The sequence below is a fragment of the Mustela nivalis genome, assembly GCF_964662115.1.
Source record: "Mustela nivalis genome assembly, chromosome: 13".
Classification (NCBI taxonomy): Eukaryota; Metazoa; Chordata; class Mammalia; order Carnivora; family Mustelidae; genus Mustela; species Mustela nivalis.
The window spans coordinates 82,404,883-82,427,204 of record NC_139032.1 but is presented as its reverse complement, the minus strand read 5'-3'; the positions used below and the strand labels follow the sequence as shown (position 1 = coordinate 82,427,204).

The 22,322-nt window shown below is 43.0% G+C and overlaps 1 protein-coding gene across 16 annotated transcripts in view; it reads left to right on the top strand.

Annotated features, from left to right (window-relative positions):
* Positions 1-22,322, top strand: part of DENND1A (DENN domain containing 1A) — a 496,373-nt gene that overhangs the window by 312,760 nt on the left and 161,291 nt on the right. For 12 of the 16 annotated variants that reach the window (XM_082695480.1, XM_082695471.1, XM_082695477.1 and 9 more), the window contains one exon: positions 5,186-5,287. The exons of the other annotated variants lie outside the window; for them this stretch is intronic. In XM_082695480.1, the coding sequence (XP_082551606.1) occupies positions 5,186-5,287 (102 nt within the window). The remainder of the gene's footprint in view (positions 1-5,185; positions 5,288-22,322) is intronic. 16 annotated transcript variants of the gene reach the window in all.

Below are 22,322 nucleotides of genomic sequence, written 5' to 3'. Positions count from 1 at the left end.
CCACTGTTTGTTGAATGGCTGTTCGGGTGTCCGGGAATCAGGCTGACTCCTTTACATACACTTGCTTATCGAACCCTCACAGCAACTCTGTGAGGGGGAACGGTCTTGATCCCCATTTCATAGATGAAAACCTGACTTGCCTTAAGGTAGCCCTCAAGGTAGAGGCGCGATCCTTTAGTGAAGCCTGTATTAGAGTCTATAAACCTCTCAGCTGCCCTGACCACCTCCTGTACGATGATGTTTCCCTCCCTGTCCTGAGAGGCTGGGGTCAGGCTAAGTCTGTCTGTGACAAAGCATAAAGAGAAAGACATTTTTGATTAACAATATTTATGGGAAGATGCCATTTTTGTGTGTTTCTCTGTGCAAGAAATGCCATTTGGAAAGTCGGTGTGCATGTCAGTATTTTTTTTTTTTTCATTCTGAGAAAAAGCCTATAGAGTCTGGTGGGGGGAGGGTTTGCAGCTGGCAGGAGCTTTGGCATATGTTGTAACTAAAAAGAGAGGGAATGTGTTGGTGGGACAAGCTACCGGAGAGCTGTCTCGGTGTGCTGCGGTACTAGTAAGTGTTTTAATTGGGTAGGGTTTTTGGAGGACTATTTTGACATCTGCTCGTGTCTTTGCTGATTTTTCTTCACTTAGAGTAGGAAACACAAGCTGTGGATAAAATGACTTTAAAATAATTGGAAGTAAAGATATCTCCCTCAAAGTCGAATTTGAGAGGGACACTTTTTAAGAAGTGGAAAGTAAATTCCACTTCTAGGAATCCATCCTAAAGCACAAGGCTTTATGCCTACAAATTTCGTGATAATATTATATATAAAAATTGCTGAAAAACTGGAAATAATAGCCAACGGGAGGGGCTTGGTTGACTTTGTTTCCATGAAATGGAACATTTTGTGGCAATTAGTAATGGTCTTCACAAAGTTTTTAATGAAATAGAGCATTCCTGTATTGTAATAAATGAGAAAATCAGAAAGAAACAAGAATTATTTTAACTATATTTTTAAAAGTAGGGATTGGGGTGAAGGGTTATAGAAGGAGACATCAAAACATTGTCTACAAATGGAAGGATGAAAGCGAGTATAATTTCCTCCTTTGAACTTTCTTGTCCATCCCCTTTTTTTATTTTTAAGATTTTATTTATTTATTTGACCGACAGAGATCACAAGTAGGCAGAGAGGCAGGCAGAGAGGTGGGCGGAAGCAGGCTCCCCCGCTGAGCAGAGAGCCCGATGTGGGGCTCGATCCCAGGACCCTGAGATCACAACCTGAGCCAAAGGCAGAGGCTTAACCCACTGAGCCACCCAGGTGCCCCATCCCTTCTTTTATTTTTAACAGGCATATGTGATTTTTATGATACAAAAGGCAAGTGCTTATTTTGTGTCCGAGAAAGCTGGCCCCGAGAGTGTTCCTCTAGCTTCACACCCTACAGGTACTTGTTCTGAGGTCTGAGCAATTGGATTTGGGATGTCTTCAGAAATAGTTGGGCTTTGAGTGGGTCCAAAAGTCAGCTCTGGCGCTCACCAGCTGTGTGATCTGGGGCAGTTTCTCTGATGTCTCCAAGCCTCATTTTCTCATCCCTACCACAGAGGTGATCCTGTCTCCCTTAGCGTGGCTGGGATTAAATGAGCTGGCATCCAGTCCTGGTCCAGCTTCCTCCTCCACCAGCACTTCCCACCGCCACCCCCGTAGTTTGGAGGTTTTTGTGGGGTTGGGTTTTTGTTGGGGCAGGGGGGGCCGTGGGGAGGGGGAGTGGCGGTTGGCTTTCTTCACTGCTCCTGTTTCCTTGAGCCTTTCAGGGATAAGGCACCATCCGGCCAAGCTGGCCTCCCATTCCCTCCTTGGGAACACTGAGCTTCAGGAAGGCCCTTGAGTCTACGCCAGCCCTTTTGGAAGAGGCCTTGCTGCCAGGAGGGCGGCATTGTCCTGTAAGAGGAAACTGTGCCGACCCAGCTCCTGCCTGGAGCCTGGTGCTTGGGCATCTTGGTTACTAAGGGGACCCTGGCCTGCTAAGTCAGAGAAAAGGGCCAGGTTTTTTCCTCTTCTTCAGCCTGCTGCCATTGTTGAAAAAGTAAACACTCCACACAGCTTAACCGGCAAGCCCTCCAGCCAGGAGTGGGAAGAAATCAAAAGCCTGTTCCAGCCCAGGCCATGGAGAGCCCACAAGGGCTGGTCTGTGCTTGCTGGGGCCTTGCTGGGAACACAGAAACAACGCCCGATTCTGGTCCAGAATCAACATCCCTCTGGCTGAGCCTTTCAGCCTCGGAGGCTTCTCTCCAGTGGCCAAGCCCCCTGGCCCCCTTCTGTTTGGGGATGTTTAGAAGGTCAGATGAGGCAGAAGAGGCAACTCTGGGGTACACTGGCCGTCCAGGCCTAGAGTCCCCTGCTGAGTTACAGAGTTCCTTGTACCCCCTTCTCTGGTTCCGTTTCTGGTGTCTCTGCTTTCAAAGTGACAGCCCATGAGCTACTGAGAAGGGGCCGGCAGGTTTTCTTTCCAGTTGTCTTAAAAGTTTTATAGACAAAAAGTAGCCAAATAGTAGCCGCATAAACTGAGGCAAGCCAATTCTTATGGTGGGAATGGTGAGACTTTGTCTTCAGCTGGGTTGGCGAATCTGAAAGAATCTGTGTGAGCAACACCGAGGGAGAAAAGTGAAAAAGATAGTTGTAGAGGCTGTTTGTGTGACTTCCTACCAGCACATTGTGAGGTGTTTAACCTCCTGTACTGAAAAATGAGACAGCAAAGGAACTCTGGACCGTTCGCCATGAGCCTTAATATTCTCATCTGAAAAGTGGGGATTGTGCTTCATGAAACTCTAGTGACTTGTGTTATTCTCCAGGCTGTTGGCTGATAGCTCTTTACCCTGTAGACAAAGCAGTGGATTAATGTGAGTGTCGGGGTTTGGAGAGCACAATAAACTTGCAAGGAGGCAGTCTTATCCCTTCTCTGCGGTTCTCAGCCCAGAGTGGGCCCTCGGGAAGTGCTGGTGCGTGGATTGAGAGGTTTGTGGGCTAGCCCCTGGTAGCTTGGAAAACTCAGTAGCAAAAGCAGTTTGAGGCTTCTAGGTGTATTCAGTGGGAGGGACCCGGAATGCCATCCCCTGAGACCATTTTCAGCCATGGGAGGCTTCTGTCTAGCTCAGTGCCCCACTCCTGCTTGGCAGAATGTCAAAAGGTTTACAAAAGTACCAGGTTCTGGTACTATAGTTCTGCTGTTGGAGAGAACAAGCATTGACCAGCATTACTGAGCGCTGACCGAGTGCCATTTCCTCGGGTTCTGATCGTCAGGAAGCGGTGAGCCTAACAGATGAGCCGCTGAAGGAGCCCGCACGCCAGTAGAGGAAAGCAGGCAGGCAAAGGGGTGCTGGGCGCATGACAAGGGCTCTGCAGAGGTCTCGCTGAGGGTGTCTAATGACAAGCAGCGACAGTGTGGTGCTACAGGAGCATGGCTGGGGAGGCGGCCCTCACTGTCACCTCGGCCCCTTACCTCACCTCTCTAAGCCTGCTTTTTCTCCAGGGACATAAAGTGAAAGCAATAACATACACTTTGCAGAATTCAGTATGAGTTAAATGAGATAAAGTATAAAATACCAGTGGGCTTCTAGTTTATATTATATTATTATATATTCTATATTGTAATTGTCCATTTCTAGGGCATTAGCAGACTCTGGCTTAGCAGCCATTGGGATGGTCCAGCCCCAACACTAGGCAATGCAGTGCTCTGGGATGAATTAGGAAAAGGCATCTCCCTCCTCCCACTGCCACCACCCCTGACCCAGGTGTGCGGCTTAGCAGATTTCAGCCCCTGCTGGCTGGCTGGGCGTCCTCGGGCAGCGCACATCTGCACAGTCATCTGCAGTGCCTCAGAGGGCAGCTAATGCATTGGTCCCTTATATAGGTAAGGTGACCATATGTCCTACTGTATATCTTTTGCCCTGGCATGATATGTTGTCTTTCACACCCACAAGCATTCCAGTTTTGGAATTGTAGGGTCTTTCTAATTAACTGAGGCCCACTGGGATAAAGACAACAGTTCTGAAGTTCTAGACTCTAAGGGAATGAGCTTTGATATTTGAGAGGAGAAGGGGGTTAAATGAGATTGGGAGTGGTGGGTGAACAGGAGAAAAGTGGAGGTGGATTCCAGCAGCAGGTGAATATCGTGATTAGAAACATCATCTCAGGGACGCCTGGGTGGCTCAGTGGGTTAAGCCTTTGCCTTCTGCTCAGATCATGGTCTCAGGGTCCTAGGATTGAGCCCCGCATCAGGCTCTCTGCTCAGCAGGGACCCTGCTTCCCCCACTCTCTCTGCCTGCCTCTCTGCCTATTTGTGATCTCTCTCTCTGTCAAATAAATAAATAAAATCTTAAAAGAAAGAAAGAAGCGTCATCTCATACTTAAATAGTCTGTGGAGAGGTGCTCCCAGACGGTGGACTTTTCCTTTCTCTATCTTTACCTATCCCTTCCTCCCCATACCAGTGTGCACACCCAGTAAGCACGTCCCCCATACCCTCTCTGCTCCTGTGCCCAGGGAATTAGGACTTCTGGCCAGAGCCTCTGAGCCTTGACTCACTAACTGGGTTTCTATGGAAAATGGAATCCAACTAAAAGTGTGACCTCCCTACTTAGTGGCTAAGGGAAATGTTAACATGTTAACACCAGGCCTTACACTGTATTCCATACCCAAGAATGACAAGGTCCAAAAGAGAGATGGGCAAGTAGCTTTTGGTAAATGAAAGGGGATGGGTTGAATGTGGGTGTCGTAAGGGCCGAGCTGTACATCAGAGTTCCTGGGGCCCAGAGCTTTAGACCACAGCTTCTACTGCTTAAACAAAGAAAAGAAAAGAAAATACAAGAAAAAAAAAAAAATAATGTTGGAGAGTAAAGATCTCTCTTCCTAGCTGTGTGACCTGAGCATGTTAACTTAGTCAGCTTCATCTCTGTGAAACCCTTTCCACTCCTGGGACTTGGGGATGACTGTAAAGCTTATAGAGTTTTTGTGACAGTTAAAAGGCCTCAGAAAATGTGAACCACCTAGCATTGGGCCTGCCACAAAATGAGCCTTTGTCAAAGCCTTTGTCACTGTTCTTCCTTATGCCCTTTCCCCAGAGAGGGCCAGTGGAAGTATCTGTGTCCTCATGGTGCTTCAATGATTTTTTTTCTCTTGGATTTTTTTTTTTTTTTTATTTGCAGAAAGTCAGAAACATGGCCCTAGATGATGTCGTGATCCTCAACGTGGACACCAACACCCTGGAAACTCCCTTTGATGACCTTCAGAGCCTCCCAAATGATGTGGTGGGTAATGAACTCTTGAGGTCTGACTCCTGTGAGTTGGAAGGGGAGGGGGACATGGATGTGACTTTAGAGAAGGGGAAGGAGGGGAGACCGCTGTGGTTGTTTCTGTCTCTGCTGTCTCTGCCACCTTTGTCTCAGTGGAGAAAGCTGGAGGGCAGTTCATTTTGTTCGTCTTGCTTTGCTGTCATAACTTGCATCTCGAGGGCTGATACCCGGGTCTGGTCAGTTCCTCTTTCTGTGGGGGTCTGGGGGTCTTGCTGTCCCTCTCTAGCACATTGCCATGTCCCTTGGGTACCCCGACTGTGAAGCGGGGGCGGGCGGAGGGCTTTCCTTGTGAGCAGTATGGGGCACTTCCAAGTCTACATTTCTCTCCTGGACCACCATCAAGCAGGCGTTTTCCCATGTAGCAGGGTATCTGCTGACCATGCTCTGAATGTGGTTCCACGTCCCATAATCCTTTGTTACCTTCGGTCTGGCCGGACAGTGAGCTCACTTTAGCAAAAGCAGCCAGCTGCCACATTTACCGCGCTAACACCTGACCACACACCAGTCTTGGCGCTGCTACTTGGGCTGCCTCATGGGCAGCTGTTTGAAGTAGCCCCAGTCCCCTCCTTGTCCGGATGAATGAGGAGGATTGGGACACCCTGGGAAATATGGTTTGATGTTTCTGGTTTGACCTCTGCGGCTCTGTCTGCTGGGAGATCTATAAAGTTGTTCTGGCTTCCAGACTGGAAGGAGTTGATGTTCCGTGTGTGCTGACGTGGACTTGGGTTTGTGTTGCTGGGTTTGTGTCATGGCAGGTGGAGCTCCATGACTGCCAGGAGTGCTGATGGCACTTGGGGGTTGGCTGTCTGGAAGAGAGGGCTGTTTGTTGGTGAGTGGGTTGCAACATGGTTTCAAACTCCTCCACTCTGAACTCAGTATAAGATTGGGGAAAGTCATTTATGCTATGTAAATTCTTCCATTTGCAGCCTAGTTAAACAGTGGCTGCCATTAACTGACTTCCTCTGAGCTGAGCACTGTGCTGAGAGCTCATTGTTGGCCTCTCATTTCGTCTTCCCACTGCTCTGAGGAAGGTATTTTCTTGATTCCCACTTTACTCGCAGAGCTAGAAAGAGGAGGAGCCAGGAGGCGACCCCAACTCCGCCTCTCCTGAGAGCCACCGGGCCCCCACTGCCTCTCCAGGGCCTGCGGCCTCCAGGGATCACATTCAGTTAGCATCAGAGCCCAATGGAGGAGGTGTTCTCTGTCCTTTTCACAGGGGAAGAGAGCCTCAGAGAGTACATGCCTGGCCACAGGTCACACTGCTGGCTGGGCCAGAACTGAGATTCAACACCACCAAAGCCCACGCCGCCCCTCCTCGTACACTGCTCTCTTCTGCAGCAGAGAGATGGCAGAAGCAGGAGAAGTGGAGGCAACAGACGCTGTGAGGTCTGCTATTCATGTCAGGACAGAGTATGGGCTTGGGATCTTTGGGCCTCCTGACCATAGTTTGAGTTCTGTTGGTCTAAAGAATATGTCATTTCCACCCTGGCTTTGTTTCGGTAGGAGAGCTTTTCCTTTAAGCCATGGGTGCCGGAGGTATGGCCTAGCAGCTCCCGAGTGACTACGGTAAGTGAGCCTAGGAATGGCCAGGAGACCTGGGGACAGCCCGGAATGAGTGACTGGTGGTTAAGAAACCATGCAGGAGGATGTCTGGTCCCATCTGCAGTGCTTTGACCCAGTGCTGGGCATTAAGCAGCAACAATAAAGCAGAGCTAGTCCTTTCTTTCAAAGAGGAAAGTAGGGGGAAAACAGATACCTAAATTACGTCTACATCACGATATAGCAGAAGGTCCCAGGTGATGACAGAATTTGGGAGACAGGTAATAGATAGAGCCTTCCTGAAGGTGGCACATTCCAAGATGCTTTGTTTGCTATTTTGTTTGTTTAGAGAGCATGCATCCAAACATGTGTGCGAGAGTGTACACAAGTGGGTGGGGAGGAGTGGAGGAGAGGGAGAAAGAGAGTCTTAAGCAGCCTGCATGGCCAGCACGGAGCCTGATGTGGGGCTCAGTCTCACCACCCTGAGATCCTGACCTGAGCCAAAATCAAGAGTTGGACACTTAACCAGCCAAGCCACCCAGGTGTCCCCGACTCAAGATGATCAGTGAAGTGGTCTCAGGGAACCCAAGGAATGTGAGCAAGTTATTTTTTGTCTCTGAGCTCAGTCTCCCACCTTAGAAGAAGGAGTACGAGCCCTGTAAGTTAGGATTGCTGTAGCAAAGAAATGAGATGGTTATGCCCTTCAGGTGCTTGGGACAGAGCTCACACATTATCAGTGTTCAGAAAAAGGTACCTGCTTTTGTTTTTCATAAAACTATTGTTAGTAGTTACAGCCAGCGTTAGAGGACAGTTAGTTCCTTAACAGTCCTCAGCCTACATGAAAAGAGCCTCTTTGTTTGCAGGTTGGTTTGTGGCAGTGTTGAGAATGTTCTACAACGGTGTTGGCTCTAGATCCATTAAAGACTCCAGAGATACAGTAATGGAGAGGGACTGTGGTCTCTGAGGTACGTGTGTTCCAGTGGAATGCACAGACACGATTCTCTCAGGCTGTGGGAACTACCAAGTCCTTGAGAGGAAATCATGTCCTGAGCATCTCTGTGTCCCTTGCATTCAGCACAGGACCAGGTACCTTCAGGGTACCAGCATACCCGTAATTGACCTCATAATTTCCCCTTTCGTTAGAGCGGCCTGTTCACGGCATCTGGCAGATTCGGCTTCTTAAACTGTTTGTCCAGTCCTCTTCTCCGTCTTTCCCCACACCCCCGTATCCAGGCTCTTCTCTCCTGCACTATTTTCAGCAGCCTCCAAACGTGGTCTTCAGACTCCGGCCTTTTCCTTCTCTTGGACCAGAGCGACCTTTCCAAAACTAAATCTAACTATGTTTCCCTCTTAAAACCTCTCCATCAATGAACATAATTAAAAAGCTAAAAAAACAAAAAAACAAAAAAACAAAAAAAAAAAACTTGAAAAGACAAAATATCCTCCCCGAACTTCCCAGTGCCTATCGCTTAGAGGCAAATTCCTTTCATTAGCTTTGAAATCAGACAGATGTGTGTTTAATTCCTGGCTTCTTCACTTACTAGCCGTGTGATCTCGGTCAGAATTCCTTAAGCTCTCTGAGCCTTCGTTTCCTCATAGGCTGTTGTGGGAATCGAAGGTAATGTATATAACATATGCAAAACATATATCCTACGAGTATGATAGATGGTAGTTAGTGGTCATGATTTATGGACGCAAATGACGATGAGCCTGGCATTCAAAGTCTTCCTTCAGGTTCAGACCCTCCTGGTGTTTTTCCATAGCGTTAGCTCTCTTTCCCCTCCCAGCTCCAAACCCTATGTTGTAGGTATTTGGAACGGTTACTAGTTCTCCAAACCACACACGTTATTTTATAACTTCAAACTTTGCATACAGAGTTTCTTTTTTCCCAAATGTCCTATCCCACCTGTCAATCTCGTACTCATTCTTCAAGACTTACTCTAAATGGGAGGCTATAAAAACCTTCCCCAGGGCGTATGGCTGGTTCAGTCCGTGGAGCATGTGACTCTTAATCTCAGGGTCGTGAGTTCAAGCCCCATGTTGGGTGTGGAGCCGGCTTTAGAAATAAATACAAATATAAATATAAATATATATGTATATATATATTAAAAACCTTCCCTGACCTCTCTAAGTAATTGGACTACATCTTTCTCTATGTCTTCAGAGCTCCTTGTATTGATTGTGTAATTATACTTGTCACCCAGCAATATAATTTATTACACATTTCTGGCTTTTCCTTTTAAATGTCAGTTCTGTGAAGGCAGGAATTAAGTTTTATTCATCTTTGCTTCGCAGAGATGCAGCAGCCACTGACTAGATAGATGGAAGGGTGGAAGGGACATATGGATTGGGTTATTTTGGTAGATGAAATCTTGCAAAACATGGCACCCGTGCTGGAAATTTTATTAAAAGAGGCCTTTGTTCTGCTTCTAGCCATGATGGAATAATTGGAACTGGCTTTATCCTCCTACCACTAACAACTAGAACTCTGGACAAATATAAAAACAACAGTTTTCACATGTTAGACAACAGGCACTGCAGGACTTTGATTCCGGAGAGAAAGGAGGCGGGTGAGGGGAGGCCTACCATCTCCCCTGGCTTTTTGCCTTGGGCATTTCTGGACCGTGGTGCAATGATGGGGGCTCCCCAGCAAAGCACAACAGTCTTGGTAGGTTGAAGGGTCAGAGATCTGAGCGAGAGGTGGCTTACGTTTGTGGGTCAGGGTACCAGACCGGAAGCCACTCATCGAAAGGAGCTCCATCAGAATCAGGGCCTCTTGGCGAATGTGCTGAAGACTGGCCAGCCCACATGTAGGATGGAGCTCATGCAGACGAGGCGACATTCGGATTCTGACCAGGCAAAGGAAGGAGATCTTGCTGATGGCTCAGGGCAAATGGTAGAGACCACAGGAGGCCATGTCTTGGTAGTACTCTAAGTTAGCTCTAGAGTAAAGATTAGGAGGACCCATAGCACAATATCAAGAGGACTAAAACACTTAACATCATTTAAAAAAAAAAAATGAAAGATTATAGCTTTTTTTTTTTTTTAAACTTTTGGTGAAAATTGTAAACTCAGAGTTCTAAGAAGCTCAACAAACCACAAGCATAGTAGATCTAAACAAAACCACACAGAATCCCAAATTGATCATTACTTATACCAGTGATAAATAGAAAGGCTTAAAATTAGCTGGAGAAAAAAGACACATTATATAAAAGAAAGAAGTAACAATAGAAGACTTCTTACAAGAAAGGTACCTAAGCCAGGAGATAATGGAATGACATTTTAAAAGTAATGAAGGAGAGTTGGGGGAAATCAGAGCGGGAGACGAACCATGAGAGATTGTGGACTCTGAGAAACAAACTGAGGGTTTTGGACAGGTGTGGGGGGTGGGGGAGTGGGTGAGCCTGGTAGTGGGTATTAAAGAGGGCACGTATTGCATGGAGCACTGGGTGTGATGCAGAAACAATGAATCTTGGAACACTGAAAAAATAAAATAAAAATAAAAATAAATGACGATTTTTGTCAACCTACAAGTCTATAGGATGAAAATATCCTTCAAGAATGAAGGCAAAATTAAGACCTAGTCAGACAAAAAAAGTGAGAGAAAATCATTGTCAGCAGACACCACAAGAATTATTAAAGGAAGTTCTTCAGATAGAAGAAAAATGAAACTGTAGAGAAATTTGAACAATGAAGAGGGAAGAGTGCCAGAAATAGTTAATATGTAGGCAAATATAACAGACTTCTTTTCTCATTTTTAGTTTCTATAAAAGGCAATTGACTATTTAAAATAAAAATAATACCGATGTATTATTGTGTGTTGTAACATGGGTAGAAATATATTGTATGGCAACGGTAGCACAGAGGACAGGGTGAGGATGGAGAAAGGAAGTACAGTTTTAAGATTCTTAAATTCTATGTAAACTGATATAACATTATTTGAAGGTAGACTATTAAGTTAAAGATGTATATTGTAACTCTTAGAGGACCCACTAAGGGGGAAAAAAACGTGTAGCTACCTAATAAGCCAATATTAAGAATCCAAAACATTTGTGGGGAGGAGGAAGGATGAAGGAACCAAAAACAGATGCAACATATAGAAAAGTTAACAAGATTTACCCAACTATATTGATTATCACATTAAACATATGTTATCTAACTGCTCTAATTACAGGAGAGTAATAAATTACATAAATAATCAGGATCCAATTGTATGCTATCCACAAGAATTTCATTTTAAAGAGTCAGATAGATGAAAAGTAAGAGGATGCAAAAGAGCGCAAACGCCAACAAAAAGGGAGTGGATGGGGGACGAGAAGCAAATCTTCCTCAAAGAGGAATTCCGAATAATATCTGTAGATACTCCCCTCCCCCCTCCCCCAGCAACACACTCACACCTACACTTGAGCATGGCTGGACTTGGTGACTAGCTTCCAAGAAATGGAGTAGAGGAAGGGAAAATCTGTAACTCGAGTGGACAAATGTCCAACACTACTTTAAGCAATTAATACCACCGGTGATGTTGATACATAACCTTGATACAATGGAGATACATGACCTCTCTGGTATTCTTCCCAAAACCCCAGCCAGATAGTGACAAAGACCTCAGTTAAACCCAAATTGAGGGACATTCTGTAACATATTACCTGCTGAGTGTTTTATCTGTCAAGGTCCTGGGGTGCCTGGGTGGCTCAGTGGGTTAAGCCTCTGCCTTCGGCTCAGGTCATAATCCCAGGGTCCTGGGATCAATATCCGCATTGGGCTCTCTGCTCAGCAGGGAGCCTGCTTCCTCCTCTCTCTCATTGCCTGCCTTTCTGCCTACTTGTGATTTCTGTCGAATAAATAAATAAAATCTTTAAAAAAAGAAAAAAAACTGTCAAGGTCCTTAAAAAAAACCTTAGGAAAGACTGAGGCACTGTCACATTCCAGAGGAGACTAAAGAGAAATGGCAAACAGAACAGGAGGTGGAATTCTGGATTGAAAACTAGGATAGGAAAAGGACATCAATGGAAAAATCGCTAAAATCACAATAACGTTTGGAGTTGAGTTGAAAAGGTGCCAAGTATTGGCTTCTTAGTTTTGACAAAAGTGCCGCAGAAATACAATACCTATTAAGTGAAACCAGAACTGAGTGTGGAGTAGATGGGCACTCTCTGTAGTAGCTTTGCAACTTTTCTGGAAGTCTGAAAATACTCCAAAATAAATAGGATTTTTTTTTTAAAGGAAAGGGAAAAGCAAATACGGGAATAATTATAAGAACTTGATGCCTACAATTTTGATTAATTAGGTAAAATAAACATTCTTGGAAATATACAAATTACAGGCTGTTACACAATAAGCAAATAGAAAAATAGCACTATTTCTATTAAGTAGATTTGATTTTGTAATTAAAACTCCCACAGAGAAAATTCCAGTTCCAGATATTTTCATTAATTCTGTCATGCTCTTAAGAACAGATACATCTCGGGGCGCCTGGGTGATTTAGTCGTTAACATTTGCCTTTGGCTCAGGTCATGATCCCAAGGTCTTGGTATCGAGCCCCGCATCAGGCTTCCTGCCCTGCTGGAGGCCTGCTTCTCCCTCTCCCACTTCCTCTGCTTGTTCTCTTTCTCGCCATGTCTCTCTCTCTCTCTGTCAAATAAATAAATAAATAAATAAATAAAATCTTTAAAGAAAGAAAGAAAAAGAACAGGTATCAACTTACGCTAACTTTTTGAGAAAATAAAAGGGGAAAAAGACAATAAAGGGGAAAGGAACACTTCCCACATTACTTATAAGATTTGCATTACCCTGACATGAAAACCAAGTGAAAAATTTACAAAAAAAGAAAACCCCTAGCCAATATACCTCATAAATACAGATGTAAAAATCTTTAATAAAATATTAACAAATTGAATCCAATGTATGAAAAGGCTAATACATGGTGAAGAAATGAATACATATTGGCTAAGTATTTGAAAAGCCATCAGTCTAGTATACCATTATCAACAGACTAAAAAAGAAAAATGGTATCAAAACATACAAACAAATTATTTTAGGAAAAACACAACACCTATCATGATTAAGAGAGCTTCCCAAACTGGGTATCCCCATTGTGATCGAGAGCATCTAGAAAAAAACCTACAGGTAACATCTCACTTAATGGCAAAAGAATAGAATGCTTTTCCTCTCAGAATGAGAACCACAAAAAGGAGGTCTGCTCTTCCCATTTCTACCCAGCATTGTACTGGTGGTTCTAACCAGTTTGCTAAGACAAGGGAAAGAAAAACCCTAAATATTAGAAAGGAGGAAGTAAAATTGTCTTCATTCAGACATGATATGTGTATGGAGAATCCTAAGGAGGCTCATAAATGAATTTAGCAGCATGCAGAATAAGGTCAGCATATAAGAAAAATATTTCTATATGCTAGTAATCAGTTGGAAAATGAAAAATTCAAAGTGCCACTTAAAATAGCTAAACATAAAATATTTAGGAATAAATTTAACAAAATGTATGTAAAATTTGTATACTAAAAGCTATAAAATATTTCTGAGAAAAAATTTAAAAGACCTAAACAAATGGAGAGATATTCCATGTTTTGGATTGGAAGATTCAACATTTTAAAGATGTTAATTTTCCCTGAATTGATCTATAGATTCAATATATTCCCAACCCAAATTCCAGATGGCTTTAGAAAAAAAAAAAAAAAAAAGAACTTGACAAGCTAATTCTGAAATGTATATGAATATGCGAAAGATCTGGAATAGCCAAAACAATGTTGAAAAAGAACAAAGTTGTAGGACTTACTTTACCTACTTTTAAGACTTACTATGAAATTATAATAAATGTAGATAGTATAGATACATAGTTCAATAAAACAGAACAAATATTTGTTTAAACGGCCAGTTGAACTGTAACAAATATGCCGAAGTAATTTAGTAGAGAAGTAATAAGGTTTTTTGGTGTTTTTTTTTTTTTTCAACAAATGCTACTGGAACAACTGAATTTTCATATAGAAACAAAGTGAATCTCGACTTTTACCTCATGTAAATATAAGCCCAGAATGGAGTATAGACCAAAACCTAAAAGAAAAAAAAACTATAAGCACAAGAAAATAGAGAAGAAAATCTTCATAAACTTGGGGAAGGCAAAGATTTCTTAGATAAGACACAACAACACACATCATAAAAGAAAAAATGATCAGTTAAACCTCATAAAAATAAAAGCTTACCTTCTTCAAAAGACAATTTTAAAAATAAAGTAGCATGCCATGGACTGAAATATTCTCCATATGTATATATGAAAAAGGGTTTTTTTTTTTTCCAGAATATACAAAGAACCCTTAAACTCAGTAAGGAAACAGTCCAATTAAAAAGTAGGAAAAGATTGAAGAGACACTTAACAGTCAAAGGTATTCAAATGGCCAGTGAACACATGAAAACATGGTCCTTGAAGGAGCTATAACACAGTGAGTATACCACCATCCACCCCACTGGTATGAGCACAGTAAAATGACTGCGTTTCTTATAAGTGTGTATCTTACATATGTTTACTCTTTGACAAAAGTACTTCACTCCTAGGTATTCACCCAAGAACACTGAAACTTACATGTACACGAATACATATATGTAAATGTTTCCAGTGGCTTTTGTTCATAGTCGCCAAAAACTGGAAATAACCCAAGTGTCCTTTAACTGGTGAATGTATAAACAAAGAAATACTACTCAGCACTAGAAAGAAACCGCTGATCTGCCCAAAACCTTGGGTGATTCTGAAATATCTTACACTGAGCAAAAGAAGCCAGGCTAAAGAGAATATACTATATGATCTTATTTATGTAAAATTATAGAAGAGAGAGGGGCGCCTGGGTGGCTCAGTGGGTTAAAGCCTCTGCCTTCAGCTCAGGTCATGATCCCAGCATCCTGGGATCAAGTCCCACATGGGGCTCTCTGCTCAGCAGGGAGCCTGCTTCCCTTCCTTTCTCTCTGTCTGCCTCTGCCTACTTGTGATCTCTGTCTGTCAAATAAATAAATAAAATCTTTAAAAAATAAAATTATAGAAGAGAGAAAGCTGGTCTTTGGTGGATGAAAGCTGATCAGTGGTTGCCTTGGGCTGGGTTGGAGAAGACAGGGACTGACTGACAAGGGCACCAAGGAACATTTTGGGGTGAAGGAAGCATTCTGTATCTTTGATTGTGTTGGTGGTTACCCAGGTGCCATGCATTTGTCAGAACTCCTCAGATGGTTCTGTAGGCATTCTATCACATATCAGTTATGACTCAAATTAATTTTTAAAAAGAAGAGGACTTGGAAATGAATTTTAAAAGGGGGCTCCAGTATTGAGTAGCTTTCAGAATAGCACTGTTGATTTTCATGTAATTTACAAAAAATGGGTAAAGGGGTAACTTTGGACATAGGATGGTATTCTACTAGGCTTTCAAGTAGGTACCTAGACAGTTGGGTTTCAACTTCCATAATCTTAATCTCCATTGCCTTTGTCTGTCTTAAAAAAAAAAAAAAAATACCAGATGGACAAGGTTAATACCATTGTATTTTGTTGGGTTCCATGAGACTTGCAGATGTAATATTTTTTACTGACCATCTTGTTCCCCAGCTGTGGATTTTGGAGAAGGGATGTTGCAAGAATAGTCCATCTCTTACTGATCTCCATGCCTGTTTATAGACTTCATGTTTATCTCAAGGCCGCATGGCTACAGAGAACACAGCCATTTAACTGCTTCATCAGTTTCTCTCCTAAATTTTAAATAACATCTCTTATTCCTTCAAGAATATTAAGTGTAGGGGGACCTGGGTGGCTCAGTTGATTAAGCGTCCTACTTTTGATTTCAGCTCAGGTCATGGTCTCAGGGTCATGAGATCAAACTCTGCATCAGGCTTCGTGCAGGGCATGGAGCCTGCTTGAGATTCTCTCCTTTCCTCTCTCTCTGCTCTTACTTGCCCCTAAAATATAATAATAATAATAATTATTATTATTATTAATTAATTCTTACAAAAAAAGGTATTAAGCATAAGCTGCTTAGTCAATACATAGATTGTAGTGCTTTTAAAAAACTTGATCAAAGGGAGTTCAGACTCTTTCAGGCTTCCAGTGATGTGGACATACCGCATTTTATTACTGGGGAACAAGATTGCTCATGGCTCAATTAGGGTCCTTTTTAATATTCATTGGCCTTTTTAATATTCATTTGTGTGTGTACATATATGGGGAAGCCTGTACTATCTGCTTACTCTTTGTTTTTTTTTTTTTTTTAACTTAATGCTTTCTATAGCCTGAGTGGTGCTCTTTCATAACACACTTTCTTATATGAGGATATATGTAATGGGACATTAAAATGTATTCTTTTTTGACCCAGAAATTTGACTTCTAAGATTTCTTTTTTCCTGTCAAGTATTTCTACATGGAGAAAGCCATGTAACCAAACAGCATTGTTTATGTTATGTTAACCAAAGTTAGAAGCAACTTTATAATCTGAAATTAAGGGGAGTAGTTAAGGTGATCTAACCTATTGCTATTCAGTGCTGTGTACCCTGAAGTCATTAAAAATGATGGTTATGAAGATTATGGGCAACACAAGAAATGCGAAAGATTCAATTTAGAGAAGAAAGCAGAACATTAAGTGACATATCCACTATGAGAATCATGAAGAAAAACAATTAGATACCCAGAAATAAAAGATTTTTAAAACACCTTCCAAATTGCCAACAGTAGTGTATTAAGACAGTAACATTGTGGATTAGCACTTTTTCTCCTATTTTCCAGATTTTCTATAATATGACTATTACCAGTTTTATAATGGAAAAATCATCTTTCCTCCTTTCATCTGAAACACTGGAATGTTTTGGCTTTGGGCCTCATGGCTTGTATGTCTTCAGGTGTCTGCCTGTCACCAATCATTCATCCTTCATCCTTTTAAGTAATTGTCTGTAGGACTCTGTTCTGTGTTGGCCAGTCTCCATGACAGTGTCCACTCCATACCTTGTAAGTTTCATGCAGAGAGAGAAAGAGAGAGAGAAGGAGCATCGTGATCCATTGGGCCCTGCCCTGAGTGTGTGTATATGATTTGTCAACAATCAAGTATTTTATGGGAGTTTATGGGACTTCATTAAAGATGCTGGAGCAGGAGCACTGTGGGACATCAGAAGAGACCTCAGCAATAAACCGCAACTCCAAGCTTTGGAATGCAGTAAATGTTTAAGAGACTTCCTTCCTTTCATTACTGAATTTTACTTTACTTTTATACCAGTAAAGAGTTGTGTTTTATTGGTTGAAATTTCTTGATTCCGTTTCCCCAGGTCTGTTTAAAAGCTACATTTTATCTTTGAGGATGTTTGGCTCATGGTAGAGGAAATGCTGCCAGCGAATTCAATTTACTGGCAGAGCTCACAGATATTGTACACGGATTTCTTTTTTTCTTCTTTTTCACAACTGCTACATAAACACAGCTGGGTTTAATATTTGTCGTAACAAAGATTTAACTTGAATCATTTTACTCCGGGTAATTAATGCTTGGAATCTCGGCTACTTTTTCGTTCGTCCGCTTGTAATCCCCTGCATTGCTTCACTCCGGCTATCTAGATAATGAAGTGCGCTCCTCTAGGTCTTTGCCCTGCCTTAAAACTGCTTAATATTTGGCCGTTCCCACTAGAGAGCAGATGCTTTTCTTTGCAAGAATTGAATTTCTGTCAGCTCTTTTATGCATCATGTGTTTGGAACTGTAAGTGGATCAAGTTGTTCATCACAGCAGGGACACTGTGAAACACATCTATTATACACACTTCCCACCCCCCCCCTTCCTGTTTTTTTCTCCCCCGAGGAGGTGGAGATGCCCAGATCCCGTTGGGAGATATCTCACTCCGTGTGGATATATCCATGTGATCCACCAAGGATCCGGCCTGACTGCATCCCTAAGCATGGAAATTCTATATCCATTCAGCCCAGCATTGTTGCTGAGACAGATCCTGCTTTTATCTCTGTAAACACCACGCACTTCATTAACTCCCAAATATACACCAAGTTTGGGTCACTAAATAAACCCACCAGGCTTAGCATAATGAGTGACATTTCAGTAATTGATGCCCTAGAAAATGTTAATTGTGAGTCCATTATTCTTTTCTATGCTGCAACAATGGCTGTGTAGTTTTGGCTTTGGAGTTGAGTTGTGTGGAAGAATGGTGGCCATCTATTAGGCTCCTACTATGTGCCAGGCACTGTGCTAGAGGCCTTGAAAATCTTGACATTTAATCTACATAACAATTCTGAAACAAATGTCTGGTGGGGGGAATACTTTACCCCTTTTTTATAGAGAAGAGAAGAGGTTAAGTAACTTGCCTAGAGGCCTCCAGCAAGCAGATAGCCAGCCTCGGAGGCAGAATTTGAACCCAAGCTCAATCAACACACTTCGGTGTGTTGTACCTTCATGCTCAGGGTTTGCTAGACAATACATTCATCCATCAGTCAGTCAATACACTGATCCATTCCACATGTCTATCAGGACCACGTGGCATCTCTGGCCGGTTGGCTTTTACCAACGCCTCCGTGTCCACCGAACTCTGAGCTGCTCAGGTGATGTTTGCAGTTGGTCCTTCAGTTTTGCTTTTTCTATCAGAGCTCAGTGTGCATCTAATCCGACTTCCCCAAGCAACTGCCCGTGTTCTTACAGTTTGCATTTTGCAATTTTGGTCCCTAGATTGAGCTTTGAGCTGATGGCTAAAAATTCCAAATCTGAGTAGTTTAATTTGTCAACGTTGCTCTGAAAAGCCGGAGTCTTGATTATGTTCCTGCTGTGATGCGCTCATCTTTCAGGTCTCAGATAGTGCTGCTGAGGGCAAAAGTGCATTTTGGTGCATTTTTAATAGATATCATTCAATTTGCAGGAGTCATTCTGGGACATTCATGTTCTGCCTGAAATACCACTGGTCTATAGAATTAATTATGGTTAAGCAGATAGGTGGCTTTTGCCCATGAAGAACATCATTAATCTCTTGATAAACATTTTTAGTTAACGATTAACTTTAGTCTTTCTGCAAATACTTTTCATTAGAACCAGGCATTAGTGGCCTGGTTCATTAGAAATAGACCAATCCCTTTTATTTTCGATTTGCAGTCCATTTTGTTGTTGAAAGATGTTGGCATTTAAAAAAAAGAAAAATTGGCGGAGGATATACTATAAAAAATAAAAAAACTCAAAAAACAAAACAAAACATGTATAACGTCCCTCTCGCAAGTGTGTATCTGTTTTTTCAAAGGTAACTTACATTTATATTTTGTGCCTTGTGTTTGCAAGAGAATGGTTCTTGGTTTATTCATGTTGACAACTGAAAAGCCTTAGACCTAATTAAAAGAATTTCCACGAGCACCTTTACTGAACCATTTCATTACGCGGCACTGCACAGATTGCATTGTGAAACATGGTGATAGTTTAAATCTGACCTTTAAACCTAAACTGCCAGAAGTGTGGGGGAGAAAACCCTTCTCTAAGAATACTCCCCAGATGCATATATATGGATATAGGCATACACGTATGCACATATTTGGTTAGAAATAATCCTTTTATTGAATGACCATCTAATAATATAAATACACATTTATTCTGAGCTCAGATCTTGCTTGTAGCCTCCTTGAGCTTGGGCAGAATTTTCAGCTGCATTAATTGTGTGTGGGGGGGTGTGGGTGTGGGTGTGTGGTGTGTTAAAGCTAAATTGTTTTATAGGGAAAACAAAGACAATTTCACTTCCTCTGGGCAAAAAAAAAACCCAAAAAACAAAAAAGCACTTGGAGGAAAAAGAGTATTACAGATAGGTAGAAAAACACAAAAGTTGTTGCTGCTGTGTTTCAGTTTAAAATGCAGAGGGACTTGGATTAAACACACGGGAGGGGCTGGAGTGCTTTAGTGTGTGCAAGACTCCTCCTGAGCTTTGTTTGGCAGATAGTGGAAATGGGCCTTTTTGTTTTAAAATTGTGCTTTTTTAGTCGCAAGAATGTCATCCTGTGGACTGGATAGTTTGTTCTCAAGATGCTCAACAAAGCCATTATAGCATATAGTGAAGTAGCCATTCACGTAATGAAAATTGATCCTTTTGTCTAACAAAAGCTGCTTAGATTGTAAGGCTCGCCTCTAACTTTCTGACTTAATGCTCGACCAGTGAGATGTCAGGAGAGACAGAGGGAGCAGAAACCTGGGCCCCTAGGGTCATAGCCAGCTCCAGCTTGGAGCTCCACATAACTAGCACAGGCCCCACTCCCCCATGGAGAACTGGGATCTTTGAGGGGAAAATGGGATGCAGAAGAACCAATTAAAGCCAACTGAGGTCAAGGTACAACCATGTTCTCAAGAAAGAAGCAGAAAAGCAAGGAATGAAAGGAAGCAATAATGGAGATATATTAAGTTGGGGAATAAATAAACCAGTATCAAGGACAGATATAATTTGCTGATTTTAAGAAATCCTGGCACCAGTGAGAATCAATGAAATAGCATAGACTTTGGAGTAAGGCAGACTTGGGCTTGACTTTGGCCTCTGCCCTTTGCTATGTGACATGGAGCCGAGGCTCACTTTCCTTGTCTATGTAGTGGGGATAATCCTGCCTGTCTAACCCGGTTCTGAAGTTTTAATACAACTGGGTTTGAAAACACCTGCCATGGCATTTGGTATCTAGTAGGGGAGTTGATAAACACTAATTCTTCTTGCTTTTTCCTAATGAATTCCTGGTTTTCCCAGAAACTTGTTACTGTGAGAGACAGTGGGGTGGGATTACCTTTACATTTCAAGACTTTTTGCTTCAAGTGGGAGCCAAGAACTAAGGCCTTGGTAGATACACTGCCATTTTTCACTACCAATGTGAAGTAGCAGAGGGCCGATGTAGGTGTGCCCCTGGAAATGGGAAAACAAGGCAGTAGTTCATTCTCACTTCTCCAGACCCAGACTCCCCCAGGAAATCTTATAACAAAACCTTGATAGCTAGTTTCTTCTGGAAAGGAAGAATTACTTTGCCTTAGTCCTTACAGGCCGTTTTCCAAGGGGCAAAGAAAGTGTGACTCTCTGGCCTTCCCCCAGCTGCTGCTGGGTGTCCTACTGGTCAAAACAACAAGTCTTTTAACTTCATTTCTGACACTGAGCGCTTAATGCAAGTGGGACCCCCTGCATAGTCTGGCTTGAGACAGACTCTTTAAAAGAACGCATTGCTGTGTGTCTCTGAGGGGAAGGGCCCTGGGGAGTATAGGACAGGGAACCTTGGTCTGTTTTGAGGGATCAGACCTCGGGAGTGATTCTGTTTGAGCCGAGACCTGAAGAGTGAGTAGTCCTGCATGGTAGCCCCTATTCACATGCGACTATTTAAATTTTAATTGATGAAAATGGAATAAAGTAAAACTTTTGAGTTCCTCAGTCACACAAGGCACATTGCCCGTGCTCACAGCTGCCACAGCAGACGACACGGGTGATAAATTACGGGCAGAAAAGCCAGGTGGACAGCACTGGGTTTGCGGGCGAGGGGCCGATGGTGCTGGGAGCACTCCAGAGGAGCAGGCCTCCCGCGGGGCCCGGGGTGTGAGAGAGGCCGGTGTGACTGGGGCCCAGATGGTGTGGCCGCTGCCGTGGAGGGGATACGGAGCCTCAAATCTGAAAGAAGCTGAGGCTGGTCACTCGGGGCCTCACAGGCCAGGCTAAGACTTTAGTCTCTCTCGTCCAAGCAGTGGGGAATCTGCACAAAGGCCCTCACACTCAGAAGGGCACAAAACAGAAGCTGAAAACCTCCCTGCAAGGTTCATGCTTTTTGTGCGCGATCCATGGCATTTTAGATTTTTCGTGTGTATATAAACTTATATGGATAATATGACTTTTTAAATGATTTGTGCCGTATGAATTGCCCAGCACCTTGCATTTTTGCCCCCGTCTGGCAGGATTTTGTGGACCTCTTTTCCTGTCAGAGGTGGCTAGGTGAATCGTGGGCCACCTTTCTTGCCATCTTGTGCCACCCCACCACACCTGCCACAAGTTGCAACCAAGTATTAATGAAAGAAACCTATATTTACTGAGCACAAAGAGCTTCTCTTCATTCTCGTGGGGAGGAAGATACATAAATACTGATTATACAAAAAGCTCAACACTAGGATGGTGACGCATGCCACTCGAAAGTCCCTTTTAAAGTGGTAACGAGCTACCTTGTGGCTCTTCTGGGGGAGGCTGACAGCAAGCTCTCCTGCTGGGCCCTGGTCACCCGAGGCTGTTCCCAGCCCCTTCCCAGCCCTGGGCCTGCAAAGATGAGGCGTCAATGAAAGGAATGAGCTCCTGTGCCTTGAGAAAGAGCTGTTTGTTCTGACAGAGGGCATGGCAGAAAGAGGCTTTGGGGGTTTTGCTGTTGTTTTTGTTTGGTTGGGTTTTGTTTGTTTGGTTTTGTTTGTTTGTTTGTTTCAATAGAAGGATTTTGTTCAAGAATGGGAGTGGGTAAAGAACA